The 22,217-nt window shown below is 39.6% G+C and overlaps 1 protein-coding gene and 1 pseudogene across 1 annotated transcript; one reads left to right on the top strand and one right to left on the bottom strand.

Annotated features, from left to right (window-relative positions):
* The first annotated feature begins 8,540 nt into the window (after nucleotides 1-8,540).
* LOC105012860 lies at nucleotides 8,541-9,790 on the top strand (annotated as a pseudogene).
* A 9,012-nt stretch (nucleotides 9,791-18,802) lies between these two features.
* Nucleotides 18,803-21,808, bottom strand: LOC105010124 (toll-like receptor 13). The gene is made up of 2 exons (XM_020050879.3): nucleotides 20,169-21,808; nucleotides 18,803-19,943 (listed from the first exon to the last, which is right to left on the bottom strand). The coding sequence occupies exons 1-2, from the start codon at nucleotides 21,806-21,808 to the stop codon at nucleotides 18,947-18,949; spliced, it is 2,637 nt and encodes an 878-aa protein (XP_019906438.3). The 3' UTR covers nucleotides 18,803-18,946.
* Nucleotides 21,809-22,217: the final 409 nt, after the last annotated feature.

Raw genomic sequence — 22,217 nt, 5'->3', positions numbered from 1 at the left:
AAAATAATAGCCTAGGGGGCTATTTATCTATCTATCCATCCATCTATGCAAGGTGGTGTAGTGGGGGTGGTGCCGGGAAGGCGGGCCCCAATAACAATGAACCAGCTTTGGGGGGGCCACCAGTTTGCAAAAGGTTGAGAAGCCCTGCTTTAACATAATTATCACCTGCGCTAATGAGTAAGACCCGAAAAAGCGTTCGGGTGTATTCTCCCACTCGGAGGTCAGAACCTTCCCACCTACCAGTTGCTCATGAACGCACCTTCCAGATCAAAGAGGTTTGATTCAGGTAAGCACTAAAGACAGCTATCTATCAGTAACTAACTAGCTTGCTTACCTGCATGCTTGTTCTCAGTTGCGAACTACAAACAAACTTACGAACAAACTGCTGACTGTGAGATTTTGACAGTAGCAGAGGCACAAAGGTCAAGGTGGTCATAGGGCGTACAATGATTTTCGAGGCATCACGGCCAGAGCGAAGGGCAAAAACGGCCATGGGCTATGTGAAATTCCTATGCTGGTTGCTACATGTACATATCTACCTCAGGAACATCTTTGCTGCTATCCCTGCATTTCAGTTGCACATGCACCTTCAATTGTCCATCATTGCACATTTAGAATTGCCAGCTGTACTTGCATTTGCCTTCATTGCACATCTATACATCCAACTTGTAACATACATTATATTTAATACTTCTAAATGTTGTGCCCTCTGCTATTTGCATTTATGGTTACCCAGTGAGCAATGGATGGCGGCCCACCGGCGTTATGTCATACAGCCAGCGGGCCACCAGCTTTTGCCGCTTTTCTCCTGATCTCCATTTGCATCACCTAATTTGCATCTTAGATGGCTTTCCACCAGCGGCCTGACTGTTTTATGCTGGTGGCTAGCCGAGAGAGGGTGTGCGGTGTGAACTGCTCTATCTGCTTGTGTTGTCATTTTCTTCAAGCAGAGACGCTATTGTACCCCTTTTATTCTTGTATTGATTATTTGTATACACATTAATAATAATAAATAATAATACATATTTATGTAGTGCTTTTCTGGGACCCAAAGATGCTGTACAAAAGTGACATGGAACAGAAAACAAATAAATACTATGAGAAAACAACAAAGATTGAGAGTCTGGGATTTGGCGTGGCTATGTGTAGCACTTACTATGAGTAGTAGATAAGTTAGGACCAGGCTCTAGGTTCGGAGGTGCAGTTTGTGGATTAATAATGAATACCCCAGACAGTACGTTTAAATGCCGGCTTGTTTTTACAAAAGATTAGAAAGAATTTAGAAGCAGATGGAAATAGTAAATGGTACCAAATAACACAATTTACATACACAATTCACATAACATGGACACAATATTTACAATTAAATGCAATCTATTCAAGTTTGAACCCCTTCTTTTGAATGGAAAATAAATTAAATACTATATTTCTTGTCTTCAGCTGGATTCAACCTATTTGGTTTCAAGAATGAATTTCAACTAAAGTTAAATTAAAGTTTCTCTTTAATTTGCCATTAAGTTTTTATTATTTTGAGTTAACTCGATTTTCAGTACTATTTTTGTCTCAGTTAACCATAAATTCATGTTTCAACTTATGCAATTTTTTCTCCATCGCTGTTATTTCCCTATTAACATGCTACGCCAGTGAGCTACTGAAGCTAATCTTTTTCAATATCAACCCAATTTGCCAGTTTGGCACAACATAGGCCACATGGAAAACAACACAAGATCCTCCTACTGACACAAAACCCTAAACAACATCGCCCTTGCCTACCTCTCCGACCTTATTCTTCCATATCAACCATCACACACACTTGGTTCCAGTACTGCAGGCCACCTCATAATCCCCAAGTCCAAGCTCAAAGGCTTTGGTGACAGGGCATTCTCAAGGGTTGCTCCTAGGCTCTGAAACTCTCTCCCCAAAACCATCCGTAACTCTGAGACTATCCCCATCATACAGCAACACTTCAGGACTCATCTGTTCAAAATTGCCTACCCATATGTAACCCAGGTTAAAATAGCTTAAGTTAATATTCATTTTAATATAAATATATTTAAATACATATATGCAGTCAAATGTCATAATATTGGTTATAAAGTTCATGATTCGACCAGGTAAAATAAGATTTAACTGTGTGTGTTGAATATTATTCACTATAGTTTTTAATTCTTTTGAACTGTGAATGTTACATTTGATTGTACATTCCTTATGTTGTTTTCCATGTGGCCTATGTTTGATATTGAAAGAGATTAGCTTCAGTAGCTCACTAGTGTAGCATGTTAATAGGGAAATAACAGCGATTGAGTTGATGCGTTGGGAGATAGGAAGCCAGTGTAACTCACAGAGCATAGGGGTGATATGCTGCCAGGACTTGGTGTGTCTGAGTCTGGCCGCAGAGTTTTGAACCATTTGGAGCTTATGGAGGGTAGATTTGATGCCGGTAAGTAAGGGGTTGAGGTAGACAATACGGGAGGTTATGAATGCATGTATTAAGGTTTCAGCAGCAGGTTTGGAGCTGTAAGGCAGCAATTCTTTCAAGAGTTTTTGCCAGGAAGGGGAGGATGGAGATGATTCGGAAATTGTTAAGGATGGTGTGGTCTAGTTCAGGTTTCTTTAGGATGGGGGTGACAGAAGCAGCTTTGTAGCAGTAGGTGACAATACAGAACAGAGAACTATCTGGCAAAATGATGAGAGGGGTCAAATACTAAGTTAATTAACTAAAATGCAAATCAATTAATAAAAATGTTGACACGTTTTTCTGGATTTTTTTTGTTGTTATTCTGTCTCTCACTGTTCAAATAAACCTACCATTAAAATTATAGACTGATAATTTCTTTGTATGTGGGCAAATGTACAAAATCAGCAGGGGATCAAATTTTTTTTCCCTTACTGTAGATGTTTTTCACATGAGAAAGCCCACTGCATCAAGCCCTTTCTCCACATCTTCAGACAGCAGTCCTTTTTCCAGGGCACTGGAGTTCAGGTGGGTGCTGCTAAGGTCTCCCCTTTGTCTCCACCAACGCTCACTGCATTTGCAGACAGGCAGCAATTCCCAGCAAACCACCCTTGGTCAAAAAAGTTTACAGAGATAATAGGTCAAATGATTTGCACTGCTATGTTTTCCAGGGACCGCTTCTGTTTAATCTCTATATGCTCCATCTGCGTCCCATGAGCAGCTTTTGTGCAGAAGAATGCAAATTGTCTGCCAGTATTTTCTAAAAACATGCTGTATTCATCTTGTCATACATTTTCACAACATTCCCCTGCCTTTACAGCTCACACCCCCCCAAAACATCAATGAGCCACCACCATGCATCAAGGTGAGAATGGACCCGTATGTCTTTGGCCCACCACTAACAAATTGAGCGATTCTCTCACCATCCGGTAACTCATCGGTCAAGTCACCCAAGAATGACCCCAGTGGGGGTACCCAATCCCCATGGCGTGTGACAAAGATCACTGAATCAGTGTCTGTGTAGAGTACACGTCTATCCAACTTATCCAAGAGTGAATACAACTCAAGTCTAGCATAAGCAGTTGTGAATGCGGCAATAACATTTTTGCCGTTACACGGTTTGATTGGTGTTTGTTTTGTGTAACGCCACTGTACCATTGCAACTGTGTCTGAGATATAAGAGAAATAACCAACTTCTATTTCACTGGAAAAAAGGTTGTGGCTAAACTTCTGGTATATATGTATATACTGGTCTTTAGCACCGTCGTCAACCACAGGTGGCGGGAAGCCACTAGCTTCCTGCTTGTGCTTTTGGAATGTTTTCATGTAATCTGCAAAAAGATCATCTGATGTCCTGGTGAAATCCCAGACTTCAAATATTTTCACAATGCGATAACCTTTCTCAACAGCCTTAACCAGCTCAATAGAAACCTAGGTACCGGTTAAAGATCTTTCTGAATCAGTATGTGAACAATCAGTTACCTGGTTTTCAGACTCTGCACATAATCTACACAAGGGAAAGAACAGCTTACCGCCAACCCTGTGTGGTAAAACAGGGTGATAAAGGCCTTTCGGTGGACACACTGTAGCCCTAACAATACCAAAGTAGTTGTCTAGTGGTTTGAAATCTCGAAAGATTATGTCTGGATGCCCAATCGGATAAGTCTTTGTCTTGTTGCAGAATGGGTAAAGACTACAGACATCGTTATATTGAATAGTCACCCCTTCTCTGGCCGTAAATTTAAAATGAATTGCGTTGGTACAGCAGCCAAAAGAAGCATCCTGAGGGTCAAGGCGCTCTGGAGCATAAAAGGTCTTCAAGAAAGCTTTGACATCTGAGGATTTGTTTTTAAGCTGATTCCACTCATACTCCCATATGTGTTGAACATGTACATTGTGTTGTTCTTTTAAAGCCTCTAGCTTAGTCAGCCATTGCTGGTGCATCAACCCATACTGAATCTTTCTCACCGGATTGATTCTTGCTGAAGAATGACACTTTGGGTGACTGTGTCAGAAACAGCCTAGAAATTAATAGACTGTGCACAACCCATCGCGTTCAGCATATCCATCAACGTAGTAGGCACCGATTTTCACTACTGTTGCATAAGACTTTCATGCAAGCTGAAGCAATAGTATTTGACCGGAATGGGTCAACACCACCACACTCCAGGAACTTGAGTCTGTAGCGCATACAACCCTCTCTCAAGATGACCACATCATTCACACAGTAAGCCTTTATTTCATCCTGCATGACAAAGGGGTCTGCGGAAACAGTTGCATACCATTGCAAAAACTCATCTTTTTCTTTAGCCATCATAGTATTCACACTGTAGTAATGCTGTTTCGGATAGGGGCCAACATAGTTCTCATTCTCCTAGATCACAGGTGTCGAACCGGTTCCACAAAGGGCCGAGTGTCTGCAGGTTTTTGGTTTTTCCTATAAATTGGTTCCTAGTTCATACCTACACAACCAGGTGAGGGTAGAAACTAACCAATCAGTGACCTAATTAACCAATCAAGTACAAGGAGAGAGCAAAAACCTGCAGACACTCGGCCCTCCGTGGAACCGGTTTGACACCTCTGTATGTTTAACACTCTGTTTGAATGTGCTGTCTGTAAAAATCATGAGCTTGCTACCATTAGCAATAAGTGTCGTGCCAATACCATTGTTAGCAAGGTACTGCATCAAGATGTAACCATCGAAACCTTTAGAGTTGTGTGCTATAAATGTGTAGTCATTATATTTCGGTTGCCTAAACTTTTGGAAAAAACAGCGACACAACCATCTCCAACTGAACACCACATCTCGTTATCAAAGCTTATTGCACACACAAAATTTATGGATTGGCAATTGTCTCAAAATCATAAAATATGTATTGCTCACTGGGGTCCTCAGGCTTGGAGGGTTTTATGAAACACTGATGATTCATTTCAACATTCAGATCCACCTTACAATTGTGACACATGTTAGCCGTGCACTTGTGAGCTTTATAGTTGGTAATACTAACGTTGTAATAACGGCCGCAATCGACACAGTATTTCTTCTGGTCACACCTGTTAACCCAACGAACCACACCTTTGTGCTGCTTCAATTGTTTATGCTGGCTATATCAAAAATCTGAATAACATATCAGTTTACAGTCAGGGCGCTGCTTTGTGTTATGGGTTTGTGTATGACAATCTTCATGATGACAGACACTACAGCTATGTTTACAACCATGATCACCACGGGTGTTGAAACTGGTATAGGACCAGTCACAGACACCCAGAAAACCCTTCAGATTCATGATGCCGTAGAAATGGTTATCGTGTAAGTACAGTGCTAGGGTGGGTGTCCTTGCTGTTTTGACCATCCTGTGTTCGATGAAAGACAACAGTTTTACACCCTGTCCTTTCTTCAAACCGAACAATATCTGTGAATGACACATTCATCTAACGCTAAACCAGCCCCCTTATGTAGCTCACGACCACTAACCAGGGACTCAGGATATGTGTACTGCGGGTTCAACATACCCATCAAACAAACAGAAAAACACATAGAATCATTATTCACAGCCACATATAAATGTCTTCTTTTTTTATTGATAATCTGCTCTATCAACAATGTTTGAGCTTTACGTCGCGGGGCACCACCATCACGGTTTTTGACAATTTGTACCACCAGGTCTAGTGATTCATCAATCATATTCTCAGCATTACTCTGCATAACACTTTCAAGTAAATTATCAAACGTGCGTTCATGTGACGGTGAGGTGACGGACAGTCCCGTCATATCCCTCTTTTCCCGGTTTACTTTTCCTTTATGAACACATCCTGGACTTGTCTAGTGTCTTTGATTATTACTCACGCCTGGCGATATGAAAAAAAAACTGAAATCAAGACGATTAGCAGCTCAATAAGAAGTTTTTTGCTTTAGAAATATATATTTATCAGGATAATGAAAGAACGGTCAACATGTTTTACATTTTAAAGTGTTTTATTGCAATTCAGATTTCCTTACATACTGAAGATATTTCTGTGAGATTCAGCGATCTTCTGAAATCTCAAGGCCAAGTCACATGTATATTATATTTCTTCTTAGAACTGTACCAAATATTTCTCTTTGAATTTAAGGAACTGAAAGAGATTTCAAAATAGCCTGCTATGTACTTTATAAAAGGTTCATCAACTCATTCTGTGTGTGAAGATCAATTCATTTCTTACTTGACTGTAGAACATTTGAAACTGAATTTACCTTTGAAACAGTACAAACCTAGACAATGACTTTATAAGCATGAAAAATCATGCTATTGCAAAGTGGATGGGCAGAATATTGGAATTACAGAAAGCTGTGATCATGGGAGAAAAAGAGGAAAATTAACACCATTATGCTTACATTAATTGTGTAAAAGAATCAACAACAAAAAAAATCCAACATTTTTTTATTCTACCAAATCAAAGTATCCCAGAAGAGTTGACTGACATTGGAAGAGATGAGGGTTGTGTTTTCCAACTCTGTCCTTCTGTTACTGTGGATTCAGAGTTTAAATGGATGGATGCATCCTAAATGCAACATTTATGACTACGCTGAAGAAGGTGAAGACATTTCAGACAGCGATTGCTTACAAGACTATTCAAAAGGTCTTACTGCTTCTTGTCAATATGTCACAGCCATCGAAGAGGATCTACATGGACTCCCTCAAAACATCAATACTCTCTGCATATCCATGACTACGGATAAAAGTGGTATCATGTCTCTCGATTTTTTTTCTCAGTTTCAGGATCTGGAGTACCTGTATATTCAAGGTTGTTTTTCACAAATCCTTCCAATTGGGAATAGCCAGGGTCTTCCAAATCTGGAATATATGAAGTTAAGTGGACAACACACTGGGTGCTGTGATTGCCATATTGGGCCTCACACATTCAGAGATCTAGTCAAGCTAAGTAATCTGATCATATATGACTTTAGGTTATCAGCAATGGCACCAGATGTGTTTAATGGCATACCTAATTTACGAAATGTCTCCATTGGTAACTCCTGTGTAAAATATTTGTCAGAGATACTATGCAGATTAATGTATATAAAGTCACTTACTGATTTAGTTGTAGATGCACAGGAAATACAGACATTAAATCAATCAAACTGCCCAATCTTAAACACAAATGAGAGCATGACACCTGTTTTTAACAACCTAACAGGGTGTTCTTTAATATTTGGTAAAATAACACATATAGAGGAAGGTGCGCTGGCTTGTTTTAAGAACCTGGCATATTTAGAATCTTACCTAAACAAGAAACTGCTATTAAAACTTCCACTGTCTGGAATAAAACAAATCCATTCTTTGATAAACGGCGGTGAAAATAACATTGACATTAAAAGCATCTGTAATGTAGTATTTTTAATTTCAATCAAATACTTAGTATTTAATAATGTCAATACAATTAGCCTTTCAATGTACAGTGTTGACTTGTGCATTGGTCTGGAATTTTTTGGCCTTAGTACTGGAATATGTGATGCTATTCATCCTATTATACAAATTAAATGGAATTTTATTTCCACTCTAAAGAAAGTTAAACATTATCTGTATATGACCGCACACAAAACAGTCTTGATATATGCACCTTCCAAAAACATCCAATCACATGGTTAACCAAACTTATTTTATATTTGAACATACAAATATTTTATTCAAATCAATTTAGTTGTCTTGTAAACCTGTTAAACCTTAAATATAATGGTAAATTATCAAATATTGAAGACTTTGCTTTCCTGGGTTTGACACATCTGGAGTCCTTAGACCTGTCAAATAATAACATTACACACATTCATGCAAATACATTTTTTGGTTTATATAGTTTGACATGGTTGGATCTCAGGGAAAATCCACTTATTCACAATACTGAGGCACTGTCTTTCACACATCTTACATCTTTAAGAGAAGTGTTTCTTGGAAAATTGAACAGCCCACTAACAGAACCTGCAATAAAGCTAAATCTAACACTGATATTTGGTGACATTTTGAGTCAACTGACTCACCTGTATATTACTTCAAGTATGAGACCAATGTATTTGATTATTGGCAGTAACATTGAATCCAAACAGAACATGAGTCTTATACTGAAAGGCCAGACTGTGTCCTTTGAGGACTGCGGACGACCATTCTTTAAGTCTGTAATCCATCTTGATGTTCATGCTGAAGAATTCCTTTGTGGGTCTGAATTCATGGGAAAGTATTTTCAATCTGTAAAAACTTTTGTGTACAGATCACGGCTTTCAGCTAAAAGTGTTGATTTAACACTGATTAATCAACTGATTCAGCTACGGAAACTGACTCTAATTTCAGTGGATCTTATAAAACAACCTTCTGCTGACCTCATTTTCCACAACCTGACAAAGCTGGATGTATTGGAACTTTTAGACTGCAAGATTTATTCAGTGGAGGGTAGTTTAACTAAAGATTTAAAATCATTGAAAAGATTGCATTTACAAATCAAGAACATATATAATGTATTCTACAGCTTTACTGAATCTCTCTCTGGTCTTAAGTATTTGCTTTTTAATCAGTTACATTTGTTTTGCAGTTGTGACAATGCTTGGCTTATTGCATGGGCAAAGAGGAACAGGCAGGTTGAAGTTATCTTGACTTCTGTTGAATTATTAAGTTGGAGGACTTGACATGCTTGTCAGACAATGGAATAGACACACCTAACTTTGTCAAGTACACAGAAGCCAACTGCACAACAGAGATAGACTTTATTCTCTTTACTGTGACTGGCCTGGGAGTCCTGTTCTTCATGCTGGTGGTGTTTCTCCATAACCTGTCTGGCCACTATCTTCTTCCCCTCTACCACATCACTCTTGGCTGGCTCTCAGAGGCCATGAGATCCAACACCAGGGGGCGCTACGACTACGACACCTTTGTCTCCTACAGCGGGAAGGACGAGCTCTGGGTGGTGGAGGAGCTGCTGCCCAACCTGGAGCAGAGGGGTCCCCCTTTCCTGAACCTCTGTCTGCACAGCAGAGACTTCCAGCTGGGGAAGGACATTGTGGAGAACATCACAGACAGCCTCTACCGGAGCCGCCACACCCTCTGTCTGGTCAGCCGCCACTACCTTCACAGTAACTGGTGCTCCCTGGAGATGAAGCTGGCCACCGCCAGACTGCAGGTGGAGCAAAGAGACATCCTCCTCCTGGTCTTCCTGGAGAAGATCCCCCCTCGCTGGCTCTCAGCCCACCACAGACTGGCTCGTCTGGTAAAGACCAGGACCTATCTGGACTGGCCTCAGGACCCCCATCAGCACCAGGCATTCTGGGACAGACTGTGGGAGAAACTGAAACCTCCCACCGAGGCTTGATTTTAAAATATAAAATAAAATGTGCATGTTAAGGCTGAGGTCAGTAATATTGGAAGGTGTGTGGAGATATAGAATTTGTCATTGAAAGTCCAAAGTACAAATTTTCTCAAATATTTGAAACTTAATTAATTAACTTTTTTTTATCTGTAAACATCTTATCGCTAACACGTTTTTACATACTGTCTGTAGAGTAGGAACTGAAAAGGTCTGTTTGTGGTTTTGTTCTTTTTAAAGGTAAAAAGTAGTGAGCAATCGCTGGCGTGCCGCCGGCGGCTATAATGTCGTACAGCCAGTGGCCCACCAGCTTTTGTCACTTTTCTCCTGATCTCAATTTGCATAAGCTAATTTGCATCTCAGGCAGCTTTCCACCAGCGGCCCGACTGCGTTACGCTGGCGGCTAGCCGCCGAAAAGAGGGCGTGCGCTTTAGTCTGCTTTATCTGCTTGTGTTGCCATTTTTTCCAGTAGAGATGCTATTCTATCCCTTTTATTCTTGTACTGATTATTTATTTTAATATTGTAAAATCTTAGTGTACATAATTTTGATCAACATTGGTAGTTTATAAATAAAATAGACTTTGACTATTGCACTATTGCTTGTGTAAAGGACCTTTGTGTAGACATGTACAGTAAACACATCTCGCCATTGCTTATCATAATATTTTCCCGAACTAATGGCCATTTTCCACTGCATGGTACCAGCTCAACTCATCTATAGCCTCGACTTTAATGCTTCATGGGGGACAGTTCTATACTGTATTTAAACAGTGCCGTGTCCGTAGATGGCGCTATAGCAACAAATTGCACATGTGTAAGGCAAGACCTTATGTGTATGGGCAAGACAGTCGCCATCTGGATCCCACGCTGTTGTACCGTAAAAACTAGAAGGAACATTCCTTTTAGCGACTTGGTTCTCTCGTCAACTCTTGTTCAAAGTGTATAAGGTATAAGCTATATGCTCTGAATTGGAAAATACAACATGTGGATTATCACATTGTTTTACTACAATTTGATGAACATCAGACCGAAAATTGTTGAACGCCGAGTCACCTACATCTATGGTGAGTTCTGTTCTATTATAAATAACTAGCGTTAAGTGTTGTTAGGTTACTGAGTAAGAATGTAATGACTGTTTTGTATTAAACAATGACTGTTTGCAATATTCTATTAACATTAAAATTATTTTTGTCAAGTTACTGGTAGCTGAACCCAAGTACTAAACCATTGGCGGGAAAACAAGTTATAGAAACTGAGCTTGAAAATTAGATTAAATACCTACAGTAACCCTTGTTTCTTTGTGTGCCCACAAGTTTGGTTGCTTACTATTTTTTGTTTCTTCTTTTATCCTCAAGTTCAGATGTGTTGTGCTTCTTCGCCTATCAACAGTTCAACCGGTATGGTAACATCGTATCAACATGTTAGAATTTTATAATATCTGCTAACTTTCATCAACTGATATGTAACGTTGGCTAAATCGTGTTTCTTTGTGTAACGTTATCCACATCATGTGGATAACGTTACTCTTGGTAGTAAATTTAGATAAACCTGGACCTGTTGTCTGTGTATCCACATTGTTCTTAGCTAGCCTGTGTGTGTCTTATGCTGACGGTTTTTTTAGCTTATTTTCTAAACATTGCTTTCAGGTGATGACGTTTTCTGTAGTTTTGTTCCTGGAGGAGGATGACTGTGAGGCAGCAGTTCCACGCCAGGTATGTGAATTACATGTTGATCTCATAATTGCTGCAATGTTTACTTGGTTTCACCATATTTACCTGTTCCCCCACCTTTATGTTTATTTTAAGGATGGAGCAAACACAGTACTCCAAGGCACCAGAGAGGTACTCCACGCCACCATGTAGAGGATGGCTACATAGGTAAGTGTGGGTTCATTCACTTAACCCAGATGCTTAACTTGTTATTAAAGCATGTTGTTTCCAATTTTATTTGTCAATTTCAATTTATTTTTAAGGCCAAGAAGGCAGAGGTAGGGGGAAGTTTTAGTTGTGCACATGAAGGTAAGAATGAAAATGTTGGTGGACACTGCGATTTGTGTTCTGATTGTAAAATAACCAGATATTTATGACTGAATAATTAACTGTCTGTCTTTACATTCAGAACATTTGGAGAAGATCAAGTGGCTGACTGAAGAGAAGGTCGAGCTGAGGGCACAGCTGGCTCTACAATCAGGTAAAAACAAGACTATAGTTACGCTAGCATCTTGTCTTAATGAAACTGCATTTGTCTGAACATGTGCCCTTTACTGAAATGCAATGCTGTACAGCCTTTCTGAAATTACTATTTCACTATTAAGCTATTGACATTTCATTGTGCCTTTTAACTTCTGATAAACGTCAATGTCAAGCCGAGGACACAGCTGGCTCTACAATCAGATAAAAACAAGACTATAGTTGACTAGCATGTTGTCTTCATGAAATATTTCATTTTTCTTGAATGTCATGCAATTCTCAAAATCATGTCAGACCATTTAAGTACAATATCTGATTATTGTATTACAGGACCCATAAGGAAGAATCTTTCCAACCGGGATGCCACTGATGAGGCTGTCCAGAACCAGGTCCCCAGGTACCAGAAAGGGGCAGCTGACCGTGCAGGTGGGAGATGTTGCGGCGGTACAAGGGACCTGGCGTGAATATGAATGACATCTCCAGCACAACCAATATTGCTGCTAAGCAGCAGTACTGCATTTCTTTCTTTTTTTAACTGCTGCTATGTACAGTGTTATATATATGATTGCATTATCCTCTTAATATATTTATAGCTCTGTGTGAACGTTCTTAATTCTGACTGTAGTTGTAGTGTTATGCCACCATTTATAAGCTTATTGCACTGATGTATCTGATATTCAATAACTATTGATTGCTGCTAGGTCATACTTATGTATATTACTGCCATTCTAGCCCTTGTTTATTTTGTATTGTATTATGTTTATTTTGTACTTTCACATTCAAATACTGTAATTTTACTATCTGTTGCTGGACACATTTTCTTGCACTATTTGATTTAGTAAATGTTTTATTTCAATTCATTTGCACATGTTTATTTTGTATGCTTACTGTATAATGCATGTTTTTTTTGTATGCATCTTGCACTATTTGAAATAAATTGTTTAGATTTTATTCAGTTCATTGTCATTTGTTATATAATCAAAATTATTATAAAGGATTATTATAAATAAGACCTAATATTGGGGCGTGAGGCATCACTACGACGCACAATGTAAAAAAAAGCGGCTGCCGCAGGCGCTTTGCAGAAACACTCTGTGGCCGCAGCTGCAAAAAGGTAGTGGGCCGCCGGTGTGTTGGTTGCTGGGTTATTGTGTACTGAACACTTCTTCAAATTAACAGTGAATGACCAATGACCAGAGGTGGAAAAAGTACTGGAAAACCCTACTCAAGTGGAAGTACGGTTACTTTAATGAAATCGTAATTATGTAGAAATATATGTACGGGTGAAAAAAAAATACTCAAGTACAAATGTAGCACATTTAGGCTATCAATGATATTGGAAGGTGTGTGGATATATATACAGTGGATATAAAAAGTCTGCACACCCCTTAAAATGCCATATTTTTGTGATGTAAAAGAATGAGACAAAGATAAATCATGTCAGAACCTTTTCCACTTTTAATGTGACCTATTATGTGAACAATTCATTTGAAAAATCTGAACAATTGAACAATTCAACTGAAATCTTCAAGGGGGAAAAGTGAAAGGGGTGTGGCAATTGAATGCAAGCTTCACAAACAAATTATTATAAAAACTGTTTATTTTCTACAGGTGCATCACCAAATATTTGAATATTGTTCTCCATTGTTCTCCATAATTCAAATCAAAAACTGACACGTTCATATATTCTAGATTAATTACACAAAGTGAAACAAATCAAGCATTTTTTGCTTCAGGGTTGATGATTACAGCTTACAGCTCATGATTATCAAAAATCCAGTATCTCAAAATATTACCAAAACAATTTATAATACCGAAATGCCGACCTGAGAGGAGATCTTTTCAGCTAATTTACTCAAAACTAAGATCTCAAGAGGGGACACTATACTAAGCCATATAAGGTTAGGATAAAGAATACACTTATGTGATTGGAAGACAGCCAGATACTGGAGGGGATGTGCTGGAGGATAATGGACTGTGTAGTGGTTGGCTATGACCACTGACCGCCTCCTATGTGTTGTGGCATAAAAGATTGTGTTCAATTTATAATTATTGGAGAACATGTAAGAACTATGGAAGATCAACATCTTGGAATAATTTGGTTCATGGATCAAAAGTGGACAGATTCTAACAATCTGAAGGGAGGATTTTGGACCATTGAGCAATGGTCCAGTTCTTTTTCTTGTCCCCCACAGCATCTTCCTCGACTGGGGAACTCTCAAAGCTCTTCCATTCTTCCTCCCGGCGAGCTTTCGGCAAATAGACGGCCTAGGCACTGCTGGTCGGCATCCGGATCCCGTCCGGCTTCCCTTAGCTCCCCTCGCGCTCCCAGCAATCCGTCTAGCTCCAGGTGACGGTCGGTAGCCGTCTTCCTGGGCCGTCTGTGGCTGTTTGTCAAGTGGGCCTGTCCGGTGCGCCCAACCACATTCCCCTTCTTCCTCTGGTCTCGTGTGCTTCTCTCAGCCTTCGCCCACAGTGCGCTGAATAATGGGCAGTCTCGCCCCAGCAACATGAGTGGGCATCTCTCTCAGTCATTTGTCTATCACCAACGTCTCAAACACCTCGGTGACAGTCTTGGCGGGCCCCAGCCAACACTTTGTAAGCCGAAAAAAGCTGGTGCAACTGGCCTCTCGGGGACTTACCCTCGCAATACTTCCACTCATGGAACCTACACGCCAGGAACTTAGCCTTCAGCTTGCGATAGTCCTCTCCTCCTTCTTCTGGGATGGACCCTTCAGCTGTGGGGCAAGGAGCCCCGCCCATTCCGCCACAGGCCATGCCTCTCTCCTCGCTGTCCTCTCAAAGGCCGTCAGGTACGTCTCAAAAGCCCGAAACGTTCATCCGGTGAGGCACCCAGACAGTAAGTAACAGTTGAATCGAAGTATTTTTCTTCATTTATCAGGTTGACATATGACATATGGTGACAAGACAGAGACACACGGCCTTTACAAGGCTTCGCGCGCATGGCAACAAAACATCAAAGAAAACTGCTCAAAACATAAAGCAAAACCAACACCCAAAAGGGGGGGTCAGACGGTCCATGCCCCTCTGCTCTCCGTGTCTCTCTCGCATCCTCCTAATCGGAACCTTTTTCAGGGAAACATAATCAAGGCAAACCTTTTACACCTGTTCACTCCCTCCCATTATCTACTCAGCTGTCTCGGATGTCCTTGGGTCTACCTCCCAGGAGCGGGTGTCCAGTCCAAGGCCCATACATATCACGTGAACCATCACATAAACCTTCCTTTCCTCACTCAAAACCTTATTTTCCAACTTTTTTGGGAAGGATAGAAAAAGGTTCAGTGTTCTGTAAATTATTTCCAGAGCTGTAGCCTATATGATAAACTGTCCTGGCAGCAGGCAATACACCAGAAGACAAATATGTTTTGAGTAGAAAGACAGACATCTGGATAAGAGTAAAATGAGCCATCATCACAGGAAGCAGTTACAGGTTTCGGTAAGTGCGTTGGAGATTTTGTGTTTGAATCTGTCAGTGGTGACAGAAGTTGATAAGTTGTTTTTTCTAGTTGATGACAATCAGAAGGTGCTGAAAGGAGGACCAACCCCAGGATGTTGGGATCGTTTTAGGCTTTTGGGATTTTTAACTGGATTTTTTTAGCAGAGCAGGTGGTGTATGTAGGTGTAGATAGATGAAGTAGACATCTCAGTTAAGGGGGAGAGAGGCCTAAGAGTGTTTTGTAAATAAGGGTGAGCCAGTGGATTTTGCATCGGGTATGTAATGAAGGCCAGTTTATGGTGCTATACAGAGTGCAGTGATGAGTCCAGTAAGGGGCACTGGTGGCAAATCTGATGGCTGAATGATAGAGAACATCAAGCCGCTCAAGAGCTGCCTCACCTGTGGACCTGTAAACTACATCTCCAAAATCTAGGATGAGTAAGACTCATCTGAACCAGGGTGAGTCTAGATGATAGGGTGAAGAATGAACAATTACAGTAGAGAAAGCCACCACTACCCTTTACCTTGGCCTGTAGCTTAGTGATGTGATTGTAGAAAGCCACATCTACCCTTAACGTTGGCCTGTAGCTTAGTGATGTGGTAAGAGAAAGAGACTGTGCTGTCGAGCCAAACTCCCAAGTACTTGTATTTGGTGACTTGCTCAAGCTCCTTACCCTCAGCTGTAGTAATCACACCAGGGGAAAATGAGCTACCAAACTTTACAAAGGGGGTCTTTCTACCAAGTCAGAATGTGTTCTCTCACACTATGCCTTCACTCAGGATGACTGATTGGGGGAACCGATACACAGGGGGTGATTATTTTTAAAGTTAAGTAAAAAACATGGCTTTCCATGAGCACAGAATTTGATTCTAATGTCTTATAATTTGGTTTTAGACAAATCATAGGGATTAGTTGTGTGAAATGAGCATTTTCTACAATTGCAAAAAATTATGAATTGGATAGGAAAAATGTATCTTTAGTTAACATATGGTTACTTAAGTTGCAGAAAAAAAATAATCTATAGACAATTTTAGCAGATTTTAAAAGGTGCCTAATTTGGGTTAAAGGGATAATCAAACATTATTTAAGAGCTAGTAACACTAACCACCTAATAGCTTTAACACAGGAAGGATAGCAAATTTAAATCTTAAACAGACACAAAGGCACAGTTGTGAATTCTTTAAAAGGTGTGGTCACATGGTAAAACTCCACTGAAGGCAAGGTATGGGTGATCTAGCCTTACCCCAGAGGGAAAACAATTATTTTGTTTAGGTATGTGCCAAAATACCAAGAACTTATAAAATATTACATTATTTTACAGATCTTAGAAAAGGTATGAAAAAATAATCTGTGAGTTGTTTAGCTAAATGAAGAACATTTGTGGTTAATTCGACTGCTTTACAGAGGGAAAGAATTGTTGAACACATGACAAACTTTGTGTTGTTGCATGTTTTTGTTTTTAATATGTCAACTTTGGTTTTCTTGAATATGTTATGTACACATTATCAAATGGATGTTAGGTCCATACCAGGTACCAATGCCTATTTTAATATACATCCTGGAATTAACTGTTAAGTAATAATAACGAATGGGGGCCCAGGATGGTTCTGTCCTGTAGCTTCATATAATGTTTTTCTGTGCTTTCTCTCGTGTCATTTTCCATTGACTAATGAAGAGAAAGCAGGGGGTTGTATGATTATTAATTATTAGGGATTGGGTGGGCTGAACTAAAAAAGTGAACTGGTTTGGTATGTGTAAAGACTTACATGACATAACATGTAGAATCATTTACGTGGACATAACGGAACATTCACATACGTTTTTGCTCACATTCTCATTTGTTTTATTTGATTGATTCCATTTCTTATTTGGGTTTTGAAAAGTTGTATATATATTTTTTTCATGTTAAGTATAACATTTCAATGGTTGAATGGAACAGATCTAACCATTTTGATGAGGCTGAGCAAAGTCTAGTCTGATCAGACAATGGGATCATATTCCCCTGCCAGGCATTAACAGACATTAATATAGCACAAGAAATCAAACATCAACCAAGTCAGTTCTGGATCGTAAAGAACATTTGACATAGCCTTATGGATACTTGCCTTTAATTGAGTGTAAGCTTTACCCTAACAAGGGAATTTATGAGATCCACAAGTTTTCAGGACTGATTCAGTCTCTATTTTTTGGAGCTAATGATACTTTACTCAGTGGATGATAGTCTGATGGATTGTTGTAGGATATAAACCGTTTGTGTTGCAGGTATACATTCAACAGGTTGGGACATAAACCCCTTTCTGGTGACAAATCTCACCACTGACTGGACACAGACAACAGAGTGTGAGTACAACAACATGTTCTATAAGGATCACTACAACTACATTGATCAAACTTGTTCCAAATCTACCTGACCACTCAGATGGCAGAAGGATGTTAGGGTCAGATCACTTGGATTCACACATACTCATATTACAGAAAAACTATGGACAACGAGATGAGAGGAGAATTTAACTACGTCTGGTTGGGCTCCACACATTACAGGTCAGAGAACCATTTGGGCCAGATAACTAGAAAGGTCACATGGTCCCGACCATGGTGGGAAACACTGCTGGTGTTAAAACACTGAATCTAAGTGCAGAGCTGGAAACCTCTGACTATCCAGATACACATCTACAACATTTTTAGAAAGATCCGGTACCTTGTTAGGTCCTAGGGTAGGGATTCACCAATTAGAACTCATGCTAAGGCAGGTAAACACCATAACAGTTTTATTATTATATTTGCAAAGAGACTGAAAGAAACTAACACATGATCAGTGGAAGTCTGTCTGAGGTACAGTTCAGAAAAGTTTATTTTCGTATAGGTAAGGTGTGACAACGTCTCACAAAATAACTGACATGTCATCAATACATGTTAATCTAGTATAAACCAGTCAGGCTTGTTCTTTTTATCAGGTTCACTCTCTACCAAAGGCACTGTTGCCCACCACTCTCTTCACCCAAATGCAGGTTGCCCACCAGCATTTTACAAATACCTTTTGATTTCAATTGTCCATCCATGTTTTTTCTCTCTTCTAATTATAACACCATTAACATATCTTGCATTCCTTATACTTGTCAGAATACAGGTTTGGTACCTTCCTAATCAGCCCAATACTAAACTAGTAATTCACTATTTCCACTATAACAGTCCACATCAAATTGAGTTCAATAACTGATATAGGAACTTGGCAAAACTGATGCAAGACAGAAGATGGAAGAAACGAAAAACAGGACACGACTGTAACCTAGCTTCATTCCTCCCAATCAATGAAGCTAGATTTTCCTAAAATAATTGTTATTTTGATTATTATGTTCATTTCTAGGGCTGGTAGAGGACTTCATGTGATCACTATCCCAACAATGGTCAGTGATACTTGCTTTTTTGTGAAGGTGTTCAGACAATTTGTACCATTTCAGTACCTCAACATACCTTCCAACATTATTAGTCTTAGTATTTAAATAACACTTTAATTTCAAACATCAGTGGGAGGTTTCAGTTTCTCCCACAGTCTGTCCCAGAATGCCTGGTGCTGATGGGGGTCCTGAGGCCAGTCCAGATAGGTCCTGGTCTTTACCAGACGAGCCAGTCTGTGGTGGGCTGAGAGCCAGCGAGGGGGGATCTTCTCCAGGAAGACCAGGAGGAGGATGTCTCTTTGCTCCACCTGCAGTCTGGCGGTGGCCAGCTTCAACTCCAGGGAGCACCAGTTACTGCGAAGGTAGTGGCGGCTGACCAGACAGAGGGTGTGGCGGCTCCGATAGAGGCTGTCTGTGATGTTCTCCACAATGTCCTTCCCCAACTGGAAGTCCCTGCTGTGCAGACAGAGGTTCAGGAAAGGGGGACCCCTCTGCTCCAGGTTGGGCAGCAGCTCCTCCACCACCCAGAGCTCGTCCTTCCCGCTGTAGGAGACAAAGGTGTCGTAGTCGTAGCGCCCCCTGGTGTTGGATCTCATGGCCTCTGACAGCCAGCCAAGGGTGATGTGGTAGAGGGGAAGAAGGTAGTGGCCAGACATGTTATGGAGAAACACCACCAGCATGAAGAACAGGACTCCCAGGCCAGTTACAGTAAAGAGAATAAAGTCTATCTCTGTTGTGCAGTTGGCTTCTGTGTACTTGACAAAGTTAGGTGTGTCTATTCCATTGTCTGACAAGCATGTCAAGTTGTCCCACATAATGTGTCTAATAGAAGTCAAGATAACTTCAACCTGCCTGTTCCTCTTTGCCCATGCAGTAAGCCAAGCATTGTCACAACTGCAAAACAAATGTAACTCATAAAGTACCAAATACTTAAGGCTAGCGAGAGATTCAGTAAAGCTGTATAATACATTATATGTGTTTGCGATTTGCAGATCCAATATTTTCAATGATTTTAAATCTTTAGTTAAACTACCCTCCATAGAATAAATCTTGCAGTCTAAAAGTTTCAGAACCTCCAACTTTGTCAGGTTGTGGAAAATGATGTCAGCAGATGTTCTTTTTATTAGATCCACTGACATTAGTGTCAGTTTCCGTAGATTAATAAGTTGATTAATCGGTGTTAAATCAAAACTTTTAGCTGAAAGCTTTGATCTGTACTCAAATGTCTCCACAGATTTGAAATACTTTCCCATGAATTCAGACCCACAAAGGAATTCTTCAGCATCAACATCAAGATGGATTACAGACTTAAAGAATGGTCTTTCACAGTCCTCAAAGGACACAGTCTGGCCTTTCAGTATAAGACTCAGGTTCTGTTTGGATTCAATGTTACTGCCAATAATCAAATACATTGGTCTCATACTTGAAGTAATATACAGGTGAGTCAGTTGACTCAAAATGTCACCAAATATGAGTGTTAGATTTAGCTTTATCACAGGTTCTGTTAGTGGAGAGTTCAATTTCCCAAGAGACACTTCTCTTAAAGATGTAAGATGTGTGAAAGACCGTGCCTCAATGTGGCAAATAAGTGGATTTTCCCTGAGATCCAACCATGTCAAACTATGTAAACCAAAAAATGTATTTGCATGGATGTGTGTAATGTTATTATTTGACAGGTCTAAGTACTCCAGATGTGTCAAACCCAGGAAAGCATAGTTTTCAATATTGGATAATAATTTACCATTATATCTCAGGAAGTTCAGGTTTACAAGACAACTAAATTGATTTGAAAAAAGTATTTGTATGTTCAAATATAAAACAAGATTGGTTAACCATGTGATTGGTTGTTTTTGGAAGGAGCACAAATCAAGACTGTTTTCTATACGGTCATATACAAATAAGAATTCAACGTTCTTAAGAGTGGAAATAAAATTCCATTTAATTTGGGAGATACGATGGAAAGCATGATTTGTAGTAAGGACAATAGATTCCAGTCCAACGCACAAGTCAACACTGGACATTGAAAATCTAATTGGATTGTTTGTAGAAAAATCTATTCTTTTGATTGAAAGCAAAAACACTAGATTGCAGAGGCTTTTAAAATCAATGTGTTCATTATCTGTGTTTGTCAACAAATGAATTTGCTTAATTCCAGACAGCAGAAGTTGAAGTAACTGTTTCTTTTTTAGCCGAGATTCAAAAATTGTCACGTTCTTAAAACAAGCCAGAGCACCTTCCTCTATATGTGTTATTTCACCAAATTTTAAAGAACACCCTGTTAGGTTGTTAAAAACAGGTGTCATGCTCTCATTTGTGTTCAAGATTGGGCAGTTTGATTGATTTAATGTCTGTATTTCCTGTGCATCTACAAATAAATCAGTAAGTGACTTTATATACATTAATCTGCATAGTATCTCTGACAAATCTTTTACACAGGAGTTACCAATGGAGACATTTCGTAAATTAGGTATGCCATTAAACACATCTGGTGCCATTGCTGATAACCTAAAGCCGGATATGATCAATTTACTTAGTTTGACTAGATCTCTGAATGTGTGAGGCCCAATATGGCAATCACAGCACCCAGCATATTGTCCACTCAACTCCATGTATTGCAGATTTGGAAGGCCCTGGCTATTCCCAATTGGAAGGATTTGTGAAAAACAGCCTTGAATATACAGGAACTCCAGATCCTGAAACCGAGAGAAAAAGCCCAGAGACATGACACCCATATTACCGTCAGTCATGTATATGCAGAGAGAATTTATGTTTTCAGGGACTCCATGAAAATCTTCTTTGATGGTTGTGACATACTGACAGGAAGCTGTGACACCCTTTGAAACACTGTGTAAGCAATAGCCATCTGGCATGTATTCAATGTCTTCAGGGTTATCATAAATGTAGCATTTAGAATGCATCCATCCATATACACTCTGAATCCACAGTAACAGGAGGACAGGTTTAGAAAACAGACCCCTCATCTCTTCCAATGTCAGTCAACTCTTCTGGGATACTTTGATTTGGTTGTAGTTTGGTTGTAATAGTTCATAAAACTTTGTTTTGATTCTTTAACACACTTAATGCAAGCAGAATTTCTTCTTTTTCCTCCAATGATCACAGCTTTCTGTAGTTCCAATATTCTGCCCATCCACTTTGCAGTAGAATGATTTTTCATGCTTTTAAAGTCATTGTCTAGGTTTGTATGGTTCCAAAAGTAAATTCAGTTTCAAATGTTCTACAGTCAAGTAAGAAATGAATTGATCTCCACACACAGAATGAGTTGATGAACCTTTTATACAGTACAGAGCAGGCTATTTTGAAATCTCTATTTTTCAGTTCCTTAAATTTAAAACAGACATTAGTTATAGTTTTTAGAAAAAAGAAAAAGCC

Source organism: Esox lucius, chromosome 11 (genome assembly GCF_011004845.1).
Source record: "Esox lucius isolate fEsoLuc1 chromosome 11, fEsoLuc1.pri, whole genome shotgun sequence".
NCBI classification, from domain to species: domain Eukaryota; kingdom Metazoa; phylum Chordata; class Actinopteri; order Esociformes; family Esocidae; genus Esox; species Esox lucius.
Note: the sequence above shows the minus strand (reverse complement) of the source record. Positions and strands in the feature narration are given on the sequence as shown.

What these genes read in the sequence shown, in the direction of transcription:
- LOC105010124 (XM_020050879.3), bottom strand. Translation starts at nt 21,808, where the DNA reads ATGAGGGGTCTGTTTTCTAAACCTGTCCTCCTGTTACTGTGGATTCAG. An exon ending in ATACTGAAAGGCCAGACTGT is followed by an intron (nt 19,944 to 20,168) that starts GTCCTTTGAGGA and finishes TCTAATAAAAAG; the next exon opens with AACATCTGCTGACATCATTT.